This window comes from Chelonoidis abingdonii, chromosome 2 (genome assembly GCF_003597395.2).
Source record: "Chelonoidis abingdonii isolate Lonesome George chromosome 2, CheloAbing_2.0, whole genome shotgun sequence".
Taxonomy (NCBI): Eukaryota; Metazoa; Chordata; order Testudines; family Testudinidae; genus Chelonoidis; species Chelonoidis abingdonii.
In genome coordinates this window covers 13,699,134-13,713,074 of record NC_133770.1, presented here as the reverse complement: position 1 = coordinate 13,713,074, position 13,941 = coordinate 13,699,134, and the positions used below count along the sequence as shown (strand labels likewise).

At 47.0% G+C, this 13,941-nt stretch overlaps 1 protein-coding gene and 1 long non-coding RNA gene across 3 annotated transcripts in view; both read left to right on the top strand.

Moving 5' to 3' along the window:
* The first annotated feature begins 2,466 nt into the window (after positions 1 to 2,466).
* Positions 2,467 to 13,941, top strand: part of ACAA1 (acetyl-CoA acyltransferase 1) — a 33,219-nt gene continuing 21,744 nt past the window's right edge. Inside the window, exons 1-6 of one of the 2 annotated variants that reach the window (XM_032785734.2) lie at positions 2,467 to 2,692; positions 4,640 to 4,733; positions 5,067 to 5,124; positions 9,836 to 9,915; positions 10,308 to 10,350; positions 13,347 to 13,445. In XM_032785734.2, the coding sequence (XP_032641625.1) occupies positions 2,507 to 2,692; positions 4,640 to 4,733; positions 5,067 to 5,124; positions 9,836 to 9,915; positions 10,308 to 10,350; positions 13,347 to 13,445 (560 nt within the window). In that variant the 5' untranslated portion in view covers positions 2,467 to 2,506. Of the gene's footprint in view, positions 2,693 to 4,639; positions 4,734 to 5,066; positions 5,125 to 5,977; positions 6,715 to 9,835; positions 9,916 to 10,307; positions 10,351 to 13,346; positions 13,446 to 13,941 lie in introns of those variants that run through there. The other variant, XM_032785733.2, reaches the window with a different exon arrangement.
* LOC142046299 (uncharacterized) lies at positions 6,731 to 7,954 on the top strand. Its single transcript, XR_012655172.1, has 2 exons — positions 6,731 to 6,943; positions 7,421 to 7,954. It is a non-coding gene; the product is annotated as an uncharacterized LOC142046299 (long non-coding RNA).

Sequence of the window (13,941 nt, the reverse complement as noted above, 5' to 3'; positions counted from 1 at the left end):
TTTATTCTACTTAGTAGCTACAGCAGGGGAAGAGTGCACTAGGACATAGGGTCTCCCCTTCCTAGACAGGTCTCTCAACAGGTAAACAATTACAGCAGCATTTATACTTTTGTGACAGACAATAATAAATAACAGCTGCATTTTGTTTATACATAGGTCATCCTGATATCTTGTTTTTCTCACTTAAGAAACTCCAGCCTACATTTCGTATTATCTACACAAGGGTGAAAAACTTCTCACACAGTTCTTTTCCACTTGCCTCACACAATCCTCGGTTCTACAAATCTCGTGTTATTAGGGTTACAGTTAGCCTAACTCTTGCTAACAGAGACTACCGTGCATTAAGATCCCCTACAAATCCCTGTCAGTTCTTTGTCTATTTATACATCACTTAAGGAACATTGGCGAGGTTTAAAATGTTAATGTATATTCTTACGTTGTTACTAACTCTGCAGAGAGACTGACTTTGTCAGGACACCTGGGTTCTATCTCAGCTCTGGGAGGAAAGGGGAGTCTAGTGAGTTAAGGGGGGGGGGACAGATATAAGAATATTAGAATGGCCATACTGGGTAAGACCAATGGCCCATCTAGCCCAGTATCCTGTCTTCCAACAGTGGCCAGTATTAAGTCCCCTGTTGCTCATTCCCAGCTTCTGGCAAACAGAGATTAGGGACAGGCAGAGCATGGTACTGCATCTCTGCATCTCTAGTTCTTTTTTTAACCGTTATAGTTTTGGCCTTCACAACATCCCCTGGCAAAGGTTCCACAGGTTGACTGTGAAGAAATACTTTATTTTGTTTGTTTGTTTTAAATCTGTTGCCTATTAATTTAATTGCGTGACCCCTAGTTCTTGTCTTATGTGAAGGAGTAACTAACATTTCCTTATTCAATTTTTCCCAGCTTTCACGATTTTATAGACTTCTATCATATTCCTCCTTAGTCATCTCTTTTCCAAGATGAAAAATCAGTCTTTTTAATATCTTCTGATACAGAAGCTGTTCCATATCCATAATCATTTCTGTTGCCCTTCTCTGTACCTTTTCCAAATCCAATATATCTTTTTTGAGATGGAGAGATGAGATCTGCACGCAGCATTCAATATGTGGGCATACCATGGATTTATATAGCGGCAGTATGATATTTTGTGTCTCATTGTTGATCCCTTTCTTAATGATTCCCAATACTCTGTTAGCTTTTTCGATTGCCACTACACATTAAGAAGTGATTTTCAGAGCACTATCCACAATAACTCCAAGATCTCTTTTGTGATGGTTAACAGCTAATTTAGACCCCATCATTTTGCATGTATAGTTGGGATTATATTTTGCCATGTGCATTACTTTGCATTTATCAAAATTATTTTCATCTGCCTTTTTCTTGTCCAGTTACCCAGTTTGGTGAGATCCCTTTGTAACTCTTTGCAGTAAGGTTTGACTTACCTATCTTAAGTAATTTTATATCATCTGCAATTTTGCCACCATCCTGTTTGCCACCTTTTCCAGATCATTTATGAATAAGTTGAATAGCATTGGTAGCAGTACAGATGCCTGGAAGCAGCACAGAACTCATCAAGATGTCACATTCACGCTGTGTTGGAGTTAAGAGCTCCAGCTGGGTCTAGGGTGTGAGCTGTGAGCAGACCTCTAGTACAAACCTTGGGAAGGCAAGACCACCCCCCCACCTCCAAATGGCACCCCTGCCTTTTAAATTGCTTTGCTGTCAGAGCAACCACTCTTGGTCTGCTCACACACAGCCTCCAGCGTGTAAATCACTCCCAGCTGAATTACCTGGATGGTCTGGCCAGCCGCTCCTGAATTACATACAAGGTGACACCAGCAGCTCCCAGTCTCAGGCCTTCTCCCAGAAATGTGTCTCTTGTACTGAACAGTGCCTTCGGTAAATGGGGGAGGATGGGTTTGACAGTAGTGGGGCTGTGTCTGACTCTAGGTTGATCTGAGAGGAAGAAGAAATAGGTCCAAAACTGACCCGGTAGAGTGACCAGATGTCCCGATTTTATAGGGACAGTCCCAATTTTGGGGTCTTTTTCTTATATAGGGTCCTACTACCCCTCACCCCTGTCCCGATTTTTCACACTTGCTGTCTGGTCACCCTATGAGCTGGGAGGGGACTCTGTCTAACTGGGCATAGGTTACAGCTCCCCTCTAGGTAGTAGCTACAATGTCCCATGCACGAGACCGGCAGGACAGTGTCAGCAGTAGGTCAGGGTGCATTGGGGGGGCACTGAACTGGTTGGACAGAGCAGTTGCAACTGGCAGGAATGGAAGACTACAGGCCCCAGAATGCAAAGCGCCACCAGTCTGTCTACTCATGGTGGCGCGTTGCATCCTGGGGCCTGTAGTCTCCCACCAGCCCAGCCCTCGAAGGTAGGGAATTGTCACCGGGCGCCATGTTATGCAAATCAGGGGGCGGCACCTCAGTCGCAGGGGGGCGGGGCGGGCTGGCTCTGTCCCAGGGTGCAGCGCGAGGCTGTGGGTCCGGGAGCGCGATGCAGCGGGTGTCGGTGGTGCTGGGGCACCTGGCGGCCAGGCCTGCCGGGGGGCCGGGGCTGCGGGCGGCTCAGTGCGGGGGGGTAGCGGCGGCGCCCGGCCGTGACGGGGATCAGGACGATGACGTGGTGGTGGTGCACGGGCTGCGGACCCCCATCGCCAAAGCCAAGCGGGGCGGCTTCAAGGTATCCCCGGCCCGGGGGTGGAGGCGGGGGGCCCAGCTCCTAGGGGCGCATTGGCTGGGGGGTAGTTCTGAGGGGATGTGCCCTGGGAGGGAGCCCTGAGGGGGTGTGCGACCTGGGGGGGGGCCCTGAGGGGAGGAGGGCTGGGGGGAGCCCTGAGTCAGGGTTGTGGCTGGGGGGGGGCTGAGGGGAAGAGGGGCTGGGGGGAGCTTGAGGGAGAGGAGGGCTGGGGGGACCCGACTCGGGGTTGTGGGCTGGGCGCGCTGAGGGAGGAGGGCCTGGAGGAGCCCTGCCTCAGGGGTGGGCTGGGGAACTCTGAGGAAGGAGAGACTGGGGGAGCCTGTGCCTCGGGGGTGTGCGGCTGTGGGGGGGGGGAGGGCTGGAGGGAAAGGGGCGAGGAGCCTGAGGGGGTAATGCTGGGGGGGGAGCCTGAGGGAGGAGGGCTGGGGGGAGCTGAGGGAGGAGGACTGGGGGGAGCCCGATGGTTGTGGCTGGGGGGGCGCTGAGGGGAGAAGGGCCTGGAGGCGAGCCCTGCATCAGGAGGTTGTGGGCTGGAGGGAGCGCATGAGGGGAGGAGGGGCCTGGGGGAGCCCTGCCTCGGGGATATGCGCTGGGGGGAGCTCTGAGGGGAGGAGGGGCTGGGGGGGAGCCCTGCCTCGGGGGTGTGCGCTGTGGGGGGGGAGCCCTAGAGTGGCCAGACAGCAAGTGTGAAAAATCAGGACGGGGATGGGGGGTAATAGGAGCCTATGTAAGAAAAAGGCCCGAAAATCTGGACTGTCTCTATAAAATCGGGACATCTGGTCACCCTAGAGGGCCCTGAGGGAGGGGGTGTGTGCTGGGGGTGTGTGGGAACCCTGAGGGAGGGGGTGTGTGCTGGGGGTGTGTGGGAACCCTGAGGTTCTGGGGGGGGACCTGAGGGGAGGAGAGGGTGGGGGGAGCCTTGAGGGGGTGTGCGCTGGGGAAGCCCTGAGGGGAGGTGGGACTGGGGGAGAACCCAGAGGGAGTGTGCACTGGGGGAGCCACTTTGAGTTGGTGTATCCTGGTCCATGGGCAGCTTGCTTCTGATAATGAGCTTTGGAGAGGTTTGGTGGGTTGTTTGAAGGCCAGAAGATGGGGTTCAAGAAAGTTTTTTTTCAGGATGGAGTCGCTATTGAGTATGGATTATAATTGCTTGATGATACCCTTTATGGGTTCCATTGTGGGGTGGTAGATGACAATTAGGGGTGTGCAGGTGGAAGGAGTTTTATTTCTGTACTGAAGCAGGTTCTCTCTGGATTTTTGGGTGCCTGTTCGGTGGTGCGATCTGCTTCTCTGGTGAAATGTCCTTGTTTGGTGAAGGTGGTATTGAGTGAGTTAAGGTGTGTATCACAGACTTGCTCCTCGGTACATATTTTGTGGTATCTGAGTGCCTGGCTCTGTAGATAACAGATTTATTGGTGCATTTGGAGTGGTTACTGGATTTATGAAGTTAGGTGTGATGATCTGTGGGTTTCTTGTACACCTCTACCTCGATATAACACTGTCCTCGGGAGCCAAAAAATCTTAACACGTTATAGGTGAAACTGCGCTATATCAAACTTGCTTTGATCCGCTGGAGTGTGCAAACTCCCCCCTCCCCGCGTTTTATCGGGGTAGAGGTGTATATAGTTGTCTGTAAGGTTCCAGTGTTGAAGCTGATTGTGGTATTCAGGAAGTTGATGCTAGTCTGGGAATGTTCCAGGGAGAATTTAATGAATGAGTGGCTGCTGCTGAAGTACATGACTCAATACAGAAATAACATCTGCCAACCGACAGCACACCTCTCTTTGCTTGAAAGTTTGTGACTCTCACTAACAGAAGTTTGTTCAATAAAAGGTATTACCTCACCCACCATGTCTCCCTAATATCCTGGGACCCACATGGCTACAACAACACTGCATACTTCACAGGATGTGCCATTTTTCATTTCAGGATACTACTCCTGATGAGCTGCTCTCTGCTGTAATGACAGCTGTGCTTAGGGATGTCAATCTGAGTCCTGAGAAAGTGGGAGATATCTGTGTTGGTAAGTGAGTCCTCTTCATCCCGAACTTAAACTTCCAGTCTCGGTCCTCTCTGAAAACAAGAGTGCCTTTTGTGGTCAGTGGATGCTACCTATGCAGAGCTCTGAAATAAATACGCTGTTAACACTACACTAGAATAGTATTAGCTTAATCTCCAGTGCATCTTCTGCTGGGAGGCTGTTTACTCTTCTGTCAGGGGTATGGGCTCTGATTTAAGAATTCTTCTAAAACACTGACACTGGTGATCTTAATGCGCTCAAGCATCTACAGAGTGTTAAATAGCCAGGGTAAAGGAAATGCAGCTAATCAGTTGGAATTAATGTCTTTACATGCAGGCAATGTGCTGCAACCTGGAGCTGGGGCTTTCACTGCGAGAGTTGCCCAATTTCTAAGGTAAGCTTTCTCCCTCCTGGAGTGAGACTTCTTTTGTTGTGTTCTCTGGCACCGAGTTCTCCTGGGTACTGAGAGAAAAGCAGAGATGTGATTCTTGAACTCTTTCAAAGCTAATGTCCCCATATCTTTAAACTAGAAGTTTAAACCTTGACTTGCAGTTCAAAGTCCCTGCTTATTTTGTATCTTCTCACACGTTTCAGACTGGGAGGATCAAGCTCTATTGCACAATATACTAGCTTTTAATGTATTCTCTTACATGTAGTTACCAGTTTCTAACAAAACTAGCAAAAATGAGGGAGAAAAATAATTTTGGAAGACAAGAAGGAAATTGTTAACGATCTGAATGGCCTTGCACCCCTGGAGGTGAATTCAGGTTGGGTTGGTAGTAACTAAGTCATTACTGCACAAATGATATTTAGTGGCTCTTGTGAAATGATTTGTTGGCTCAGGCCAATACCTCGTGAATCATTGTCTCAGTTTCTTGCACCAGCACAACTGGCAATGATAGAAGAGAGGTTAAGGACTGAATTCTCTTCTCACTCCTAGTGGGGTTCACTGGATGTCATGGTTGTGTCATTGGTACTGTGTGACTAAACAGGTTTTATTCTACAGGGATTTATTGTACCTACTGCTTTTTGTACCACAATACAGATCACTGAGTAGTCCAAAGGTCTTTTCTACACTACACAGTCGGGTTTTGTCAACAAAACAGTGGAGGTGTACACACTGCAATGTGCCTCCCGCTGATTTAACTCTCTTGCTACACCAACATAATAAAACCATCTCAACGAGTGGCGTAGAGCTTTTTGTGACCAAGTGAGAGCAACACAATGTCAGTGTAGACACTGCGCTTGCTTATGACACCCTAGGTGGCCTCCAGGAGGTATCCAACAATGCCCATCATGAGCACTCTGGTCAGTAATTTGAATTCCACTGCCCTGCAGCCAGGTACAGAGGCATGTGCCCCTCCCAATTTAAAGCCCCAGGAATTTTTGAAATTCTGCTTTCTGTTTGCTCGGTGTGGACAGTTCATATAACATCTTTCCAGCTGGCAATGCCGACTTTCCACAGCAAACGCACTCCTGTCTGGAGTACACCAGAGTTATTGGATCTGTGAGAAGAGATGGCTGTGCAGTCACAGCTCCAATCCAGCCATAGGAACTTTGACACCTACAAGCGGATTGCTCATGGCATAGAGGAGAAGGGGCACAAAAGGGACATGCAGCCGTGCTGTGCTAAGACCAAGAAACTGAGGCAGGCACAACAGAAGGCAAGGGAGGCCAACAGTCGCTTTGGTGTGGCACCAAATACATGCCACTTCTACAAGGAGCTGCATCCCATCCTCGGCGGTGACCCCCGCCCCACCACCACCCAGAGCCCTGTGGATACTTCAGGTGGACTGGTGGCAGCAGCTAGCAGAGTCAACCCCAAGGATGAAGTGGTGGACGAGGAGGTAGAGTTGAAGGAGGATGTGGGACAGGAAACAGGGACATCCAGCGGTGTGGCAAGCCAGGACCTCTTTTTGACTCCAGAGGGGTCTAGCCAGTCCCAGCGCTCTGTCGTGCCTGAAGCGGGAAAGGGGGAGCTTTGGTAAGTACTCGTTTTGATACTACACGGTTACATGAGATAGAAGTGTCATTTATTTTGTTACATAGTGTACATGGGAGACGGGATAGAAATTAACAACACTAGCTACTGTTTTCATCTGCTTCTCATTCCCCATGCAGTTACACAGTGGGGACCCTGCAAAAAGTTTGTTAATGCACACCGGGATCATCTGGGAGTCCTCCATAGAGGTCTCTAGGAAACTTTCCCGAAGGTACTCTGCAATCCTCTGCCAGATGTTCCTTGTCAGAGCTACCTGGTTTCCTCCCTCCATTGTAGGAAACTTTGTCGTGCCAGTCAGCAGTTACTTCTGCAGGAACCAAAGCAGCACACAGGCGAGCAGTGTGTGGACTCAGTCTGAAGCCGCTCACATGCAGGAGATGCCCCTTGCATTCTTGGTTACCCTCAGTAGTGAGATATCAGCTTCAGTCACCCACACCTTGGAAAATGGTGCCAGTATTCAGAATAATGTCCCTAGGTGCTTGTACTGGTCCCCTTCTGAAACCATCCAGACCCTTTGTCTTATTCTGCATCACCTCCCTCTGGACCAAACTTATTATGTTTAGCACTCCAGCCATGTTGTGTGCTTGCCAAGGGAAAGCGATAAAGAAGTGTATGTAACTCTTACGATTCAAGATTGTGAGAGCACACACAATACTGACTCTGTGTATTGTTTCTTTTGCTGCTGCAGAGGTGCCCTTTAGGACCAGCTCCTACACACCAGTGTAGCGCCTCCATCAGACCAGCAGGCGAACAAGGAGTAAGGAGGACATGTTTTGGGAAGTGCTGCAATCGTCAGATCTTGCAGATAGCGAGCACAGAGTGTAGAGAGAGACAATAAATGAGAAACTAGAAATGGATACCCAGGAGAGGAGGCAGGGCAGGAATGGATAATAGAGGGTCAAAGGAGCAGATGATAAAGCTCACAGAGGAGCAAACAGATGCTCAGGTCCCTGATTGTGCTACAGTTGAAACATATCCATGCTAGAGTCCCCCAGCTGCCCGTACAGAACTGCATTCCATGCCCTCCACAAACTCTCCCCACACATTCCTCACGTGTCTCTGGTCCTTGCTCTCCACCCCCTAGGGACATGTTCCATAATGACAGCTGGACTTACATGCAGCTGTGGGATCCTCATTTCAGAGAGTGCTGCTCAGTGTCATGTCTCCTGTAAGAAATGTAAATCTGTGTATTGCTGTTTAATAAAAACTTAGTCTTACAAGACAGTGATTCTTTATTTGTGTCCTACACTCAGTGGTTGCAGCAGAAATTCATACATATTGGCAGTTGGCACATTTGCAGATACAGCTGACATTCAGGCAGCAATCATTACAAGGGTCATTCAAGGTGGCAGGTAAACAATGCCTGGCTGAACGCTTTACAGAAAAATACATTACTAGGGCTCACTGTTAAGATGCTGCTTCAAAGCTTCCCTGATTTGAATAGCCCCTCTGTTGAATCCTTCTAATAGCCATGGTGTCTGACTGTTCAAAATCAACTGCCACATGATCCACCTCAATGCTCCATTCGTGGGGAAACTTTTTTCCTTTGGCTTCACAAGTATTATGCAGAGTAGAGTAGGCTGCTATGACCATGGGAATATTTTCCTCATTGAGGTCTAAACTGCCAAAAAGACAATGGAGCGACCCTTTCATCTGCCAAAAACATATTCTACTGTCATTCTGCACCTGTTGAAGCAAACCTTGCTGCTGGGAAGATTTCTGGTGTAAGGCTTCATGAGCCACGGGAGTAAGGGCGAGGCTGGGTCTCCCAGGATCACTGTGGGCATTTAAACATCCCCCATTGGAATCTTCTGGTCTGGAAAGAAAGTCCCTGCATGCAGCTTTCTATACAGATCAGTGTTCCTGAAGATGTGTGTGTCGTGCACTTTCCCAGACCACCCTACATTGATGTCAGTGAAATGCCCACGGTGATCCACAAGCGCCTGCAATATCATAGAGATGTAGCCCTTTTTATCTATGTACTCCATTTGAAGATGTTCTGGGGCCAAAATCGGGATATGCATGTCATCTATCGCCCCACCTCAGCCATCCACTATTTCCTACCCATTGCCCAGAGTCACAGTCCTTCATAGCAGAAGGTGATTAGCGGTCCTGCACGCTTGCATTGCTGCAACCCCCACAGTGGACTTTCTAACCCCAAACTGATTCACGACTGACCGGTAGCAGTCTGGAGTTGCCAGTTTCCACACACCGATTGCAACATGCTTTTCCATCTTGAGGGCAGCTCTCATTTTAGTGTCTGCACCACAGGGCAGGAGTGAGCTCCGTGCACAGTTCAAGGAAGGTGGCTTTGCACATCGTAAAGTTCTGCACCACTGCTTGTCATCTCATACCTGCATCACAGTCCAGTCCCACCAGTGGGTGCTTGTTTCCTGAGCCCAGTAGCGATGGTCCACTGTGCAGCTGCTCCGTGAATACCAATATCAATCCTGAATTGTTTCTTTCCATGGCACACAGCAGGGCAGGTGCAACAAATTCCTGTTCAGATTTGCAGCTCATGAAATACTGCAGAATTAGTTGCGTTGTGTTTGTAACGCTCATCACAAGACTGGAGAGCCGTGCAAGGAGCCATGCTTTCAGGCAGAAATGGCAGGTGCAAAGTTTATAGGGGCATTTGAAAAACAGTGCGATACATATCGGAATCCCATGGAATGATGGGATTTAGAAAACTGCATCGTGGGGCTGTGAGCCCACCCCTATGATGCACTACAATCCATTCCCAGAAATCCAAGTGGCAGATGGTGGCGATTTGCATAGTGGGATAGTTACCCGCGGTGCACTGCTCTCCCTGTCATGCTACAGCACCAACAGCGAACAGGCTTTGCCGAAAGAAGGAGCGTTATGTGAACATGCAGAAGTGATGTAATTACAGTGGTTTATGATTGTTGATGTAACTTAAGTCAATTTAACTCTGTAGTGTAGCCATGACCTTAGAGCAGTCTGACAATAGGTATGTCTGTCATTGTGTTAGAACTGATTGAGTTAAATGAATTTAAGAGATTAGCTTCCTCTTTAAATTGTTATTGTTTTGGTATGTGGTGTCTTTCACTCTGTGCCTTATCTATTGTGTCTTCTGTTCTAGTGGCATTCCAGAGACTGTACCCTTATCATGTGTTAACAGACAATGTTCCTCTGGGTTGCAAGCTGTGATCAATATAGCTGGTAAGCATGTTAGGAGCATTATGAGCAGTCAGCGAATCAGAATTTTCCTTTATTGATGGTGATGTAGACTGCTGGAGCCAGACTCTGAAATAATTATTTCATCCCTAATTCTTTCTTCCCTATAAATTTCTTGTACTTTTGAATCTGAATGAATATAGTCTTTAGGTCTAGAAGAAACGTTCTGTGAAGATCCCATAATTCTACTCTGTAGAAATGTTAGTTAAAGGAACTCAATATAGTCATAACAATACTCTCTGAAAATGATCATCTGTCCTTGAAAAAGAGCGAGCTACCTTATTCCAAGAAAATATGATCCTCTGAGTAACAAGATACTGAACAAATATTTACTACTAAGTGGTGGTAAAAATGTTTACACAGTACTTTTGTTGCAGGTGGCATCAGAAATGGGTCTTATGACATTGGTTTGGCCTGTGGGTAAGAATTTTTCTATATAGACATTTACTCCTGTAGACTTCTTGATAGTGTTTTGCCTTCTATAACATCTCTCATACTTGAGGTAGGCATTATCCCTGTGTTACAGATGGGTGAATAGAGTCTCTGAGATTAAGGTCTGGACTTTTTTTAAGTGACTAGTGATTTTGAGTGCCTCATAGGAGGTGGCCTGACTCTTTCAGAAGTTTTGAGAACCCACCCCCTGAAAACCAGACTCATTTAAGGTGTGTCAAGCAGGGCACTCAGTGTACCTAGTTTCTTTTGAAAATGTAGGCCACAGTTACTTGTCCACAGTGTCACAACAAGGCAGTGACTAATCTGAGAATAGAACCCAAGAACTGAGTGCTAGTTAGTCATCCAACCCTTATAAGCCTTTTTTAAAGAATTGGTTTGTTAGGCCCCTCTGGTGCCCTGCCATCGTGTGCGCTTTTTGTGTGTGGAGATCTAAGGGCCTGCAAAAATGCCATCTGTGATTGGCTTTTTATAAGCCGCTGGTCAGCTTGTGTTGATCTCAGATCCCAGTTGTCTCATGAACATTTCATCTGTGCTAGTCACTGACGCTCCACAGGAGTGTAACAGATATTTCTTTGTGCACTGCTATAAATGCAGTTGAATTAATACATGGTGCTTCTTCTCTTAGTGCTGGTGACTTTACTGGAACAGTGAGTGGGATGAAATGTACTAATGCTATACAGAGTAATGGAATCATAAACTGGGGCATAACACACTTCAGAAGAATCTGAATTATACAGAAGCAAAATCTTTTAGATTAAAGTAGTGGGTGTGCGGTTACCTCTGAAGTTTCCAGTCTGACTCGGGTTACTAACCTAAATCAGTAGAGAGATCACTTTGTAGCCTTCAGTGACAATCTGTTACCCTATCATTGCTCTTATAATTCAGCATCATTGAAAATCTCAGTTTAAGCAAAGATTTATGAGAGTTAGGGTATGTCTGCAGAGTAGCTGGGTGGCATAATTCTGAAAAAAATTGGAATAACAGAGACTTGGTGGGGTAACTCTCATGGCTGGAGCACAGTCATGGATGGTTATAAACTGTTCAGGAAGGACAGGCATGGAAGAAAAGGTGGAGGAGTTCCACTGTATGCAAGGAAGCAATATGATTGCTTAGAGCTCCAGTATGAAACTGGAGAAAAGCCTGTTGAGAGTCTTTGGATTAAGTTTAGAGGCGAGAGCAACAGGTTTGTCATGGTGGGCATCCGCTACAGCCCACCAGACCAGGAGGAGGAGGTAGACAAGGCTTTCTTCTGACAACTAACAGAAGTTTCCAGATCACAGGCCCTGGTTCTCGTGGGGGACTTCAACCACCCAGACATCTACTGGGAGAGCAATGCGTAATTCTCACGTCAGGTCGACATACATGTACTAGCTTTGCTCGAGCTAGTGCACTAAAAACAGCTCAGTGGCAATGGCAGCTTGGGCTAGCTGCCCAATGAATACAGTCCCACTGGAGTGCCTAGGTATAGCCTAAGCGCCTGCCTGTGCTGCCGTGGCCACACTACTAGTTTTTAGGCACTAATTTGAGCCAAACTAGTGTGCAGATGTCTGCTCGAGCTGAGAATTGCACCCCTTGGCTGCTGTGTAGATGTACCCTCAGATAAGAGAACTAGTCACTACCCTTCTTAGGACTGCTGTGAAGTAACAAGTCTCTGATGGGTGTGTGCATAGCAAATGGCATGTACCAGGAAGATTCAAATTCAATTCTGTTAACGTGCTTGTTCCAGGAAGTCTTTCAACAGTAACCCACTGAGTTGATGCAATTTAAAGGCCCTGGATGGCTCATGGCACTGGAACCAGCCCTTTCACCTCCTGGTCCACAAGTTGTTGGGCTCAGTGCAGGCAGGAGTCACTGGGTGAAATTCTCCAGCCTGTGTTATGCAGGAGGTCAGGCTGGAGGATCACAATGGTCCCTTCACATCTTGTGTTTAGTAACTTTATGGATTTTAATGAACAAATGTTAAACAAAACAGCTTTTATGTGCTGATCCCTTTACGTAATCAGACACCACCTGTGGCAGTATTCCCCTCCCACTTGTCTCCCTTTACCTTAATCATGCTCAGTTGTTGTTGTTCATTCTAATTTAGGGCCTGAGTTTTGCCATCCTTACTCTGAGTAGTTTCAGTGGTGTCAATTTAAGTAAGGAGTAAGATACTACTCAGAGTAAAGGTGCAGGATCAGACCTCTAAATTGTAAGCTTCTTGGGGTGCGGGCTTGTTTTCCTGTTTGTCTAATGGTGATATATAAATAATATGGCTGGAAAATAGATGCATGGATGGTATAGGATATAAAAACAAACCCTTATCCCATCTTAGGACTCATGGCTTGATTTAACTTAACATTAACTTGTTAGTGTAATAAATGGCTTCATAATCATACAATAGATGTTTTCATTTCTTAATTTGTTCTCTTATAGGACAAAGGCTGCAGCGTCCGTGATCTTTGTTGGATAGTAATCCTTTCTTGTTCATATTGTGCAATACAAGACAAATGGCACCACTCACGTGAAGTCTCTCTGGAGTGGTTTCCTTAGAACTTGCCCTGTTAGGCTTCTAGCCAGCTTTTTTTAAGCTGCAGCTCTTGCATTTTTATTGCTTTTGTTTATATTTTACCAGTGGAAACTCCTGCCTAGAAACGTTTGCTTTCCCATTATGTTTACTGCAGAGAAGGGCTCCCAGAACAACCAGTAACTCTCCTTCTCATGCTGGGAAAATACTAGAAATGAACTGACACTAATATTCTGCCCTAGAAATAGGCAGCGTAATCTGTAGGGAGGTGGTTTTACTGCTTTACATTTATGTTGCTAATTGAAACCAGAGTGAGGCACACGTCAGGTACCAGTTGCTTCTGCAGTATGATATGTAAGTTTTTTATTAGGATTCTGAGCTTTTGACTCTGCTAATTTGCATGACTTCTTCTAAGGCAAACGGGTAGTAAATTCTAACTTTTCTTCTTCCTGTTCAGAGTGGAAACAATGTCCCTCAGAAATGCAAGCAACCCTGGAGATGTTAGCTCACGTATGATGGACAATAGTAAAGCCAGAGATTGCCTTATTCCTATGGGGTAAGCATTATTTTCCTTCCTAGAACTTAGTGATTTTTCTTGACTGTGTATCTCATAAGACAGTGTTTTTTTTATATTTAAAAATGCACCAAACTTTCTGTCTGAAACTCACTCTTCTTCTTCGAGTGCTTGCTCATATCCATTCCAGTTAGGTGTGCACGCGCTGCGTGCACGTTCGTCGGAGAAGCTTTTACCCTAGCAACACTCGGTGGGCCGGCAGGTCGCCCCCTGGAGTGGCGCCAGTATGGTGCCTAATATATGCCCCTGCTGGCCTGCCCGCTCCTCAGTTCCTTCTTACCGCCCGTGTCGGTCGTTGGAACAGTAGAGCGCGGCATAGCTGACCTCCACCTACCTTAGTGATTGCTCGTTCTTTAGCTTTTAGTGTACATAGTTTTTTCTCTAGTTCATTGTTATTTACTGTTAGTATAGTTGTAGTTAGTGTATATAGTTTAGAGGATCGGGGGTTCGCCCCTTCTCCTCCCGCGGCACCGGGGCC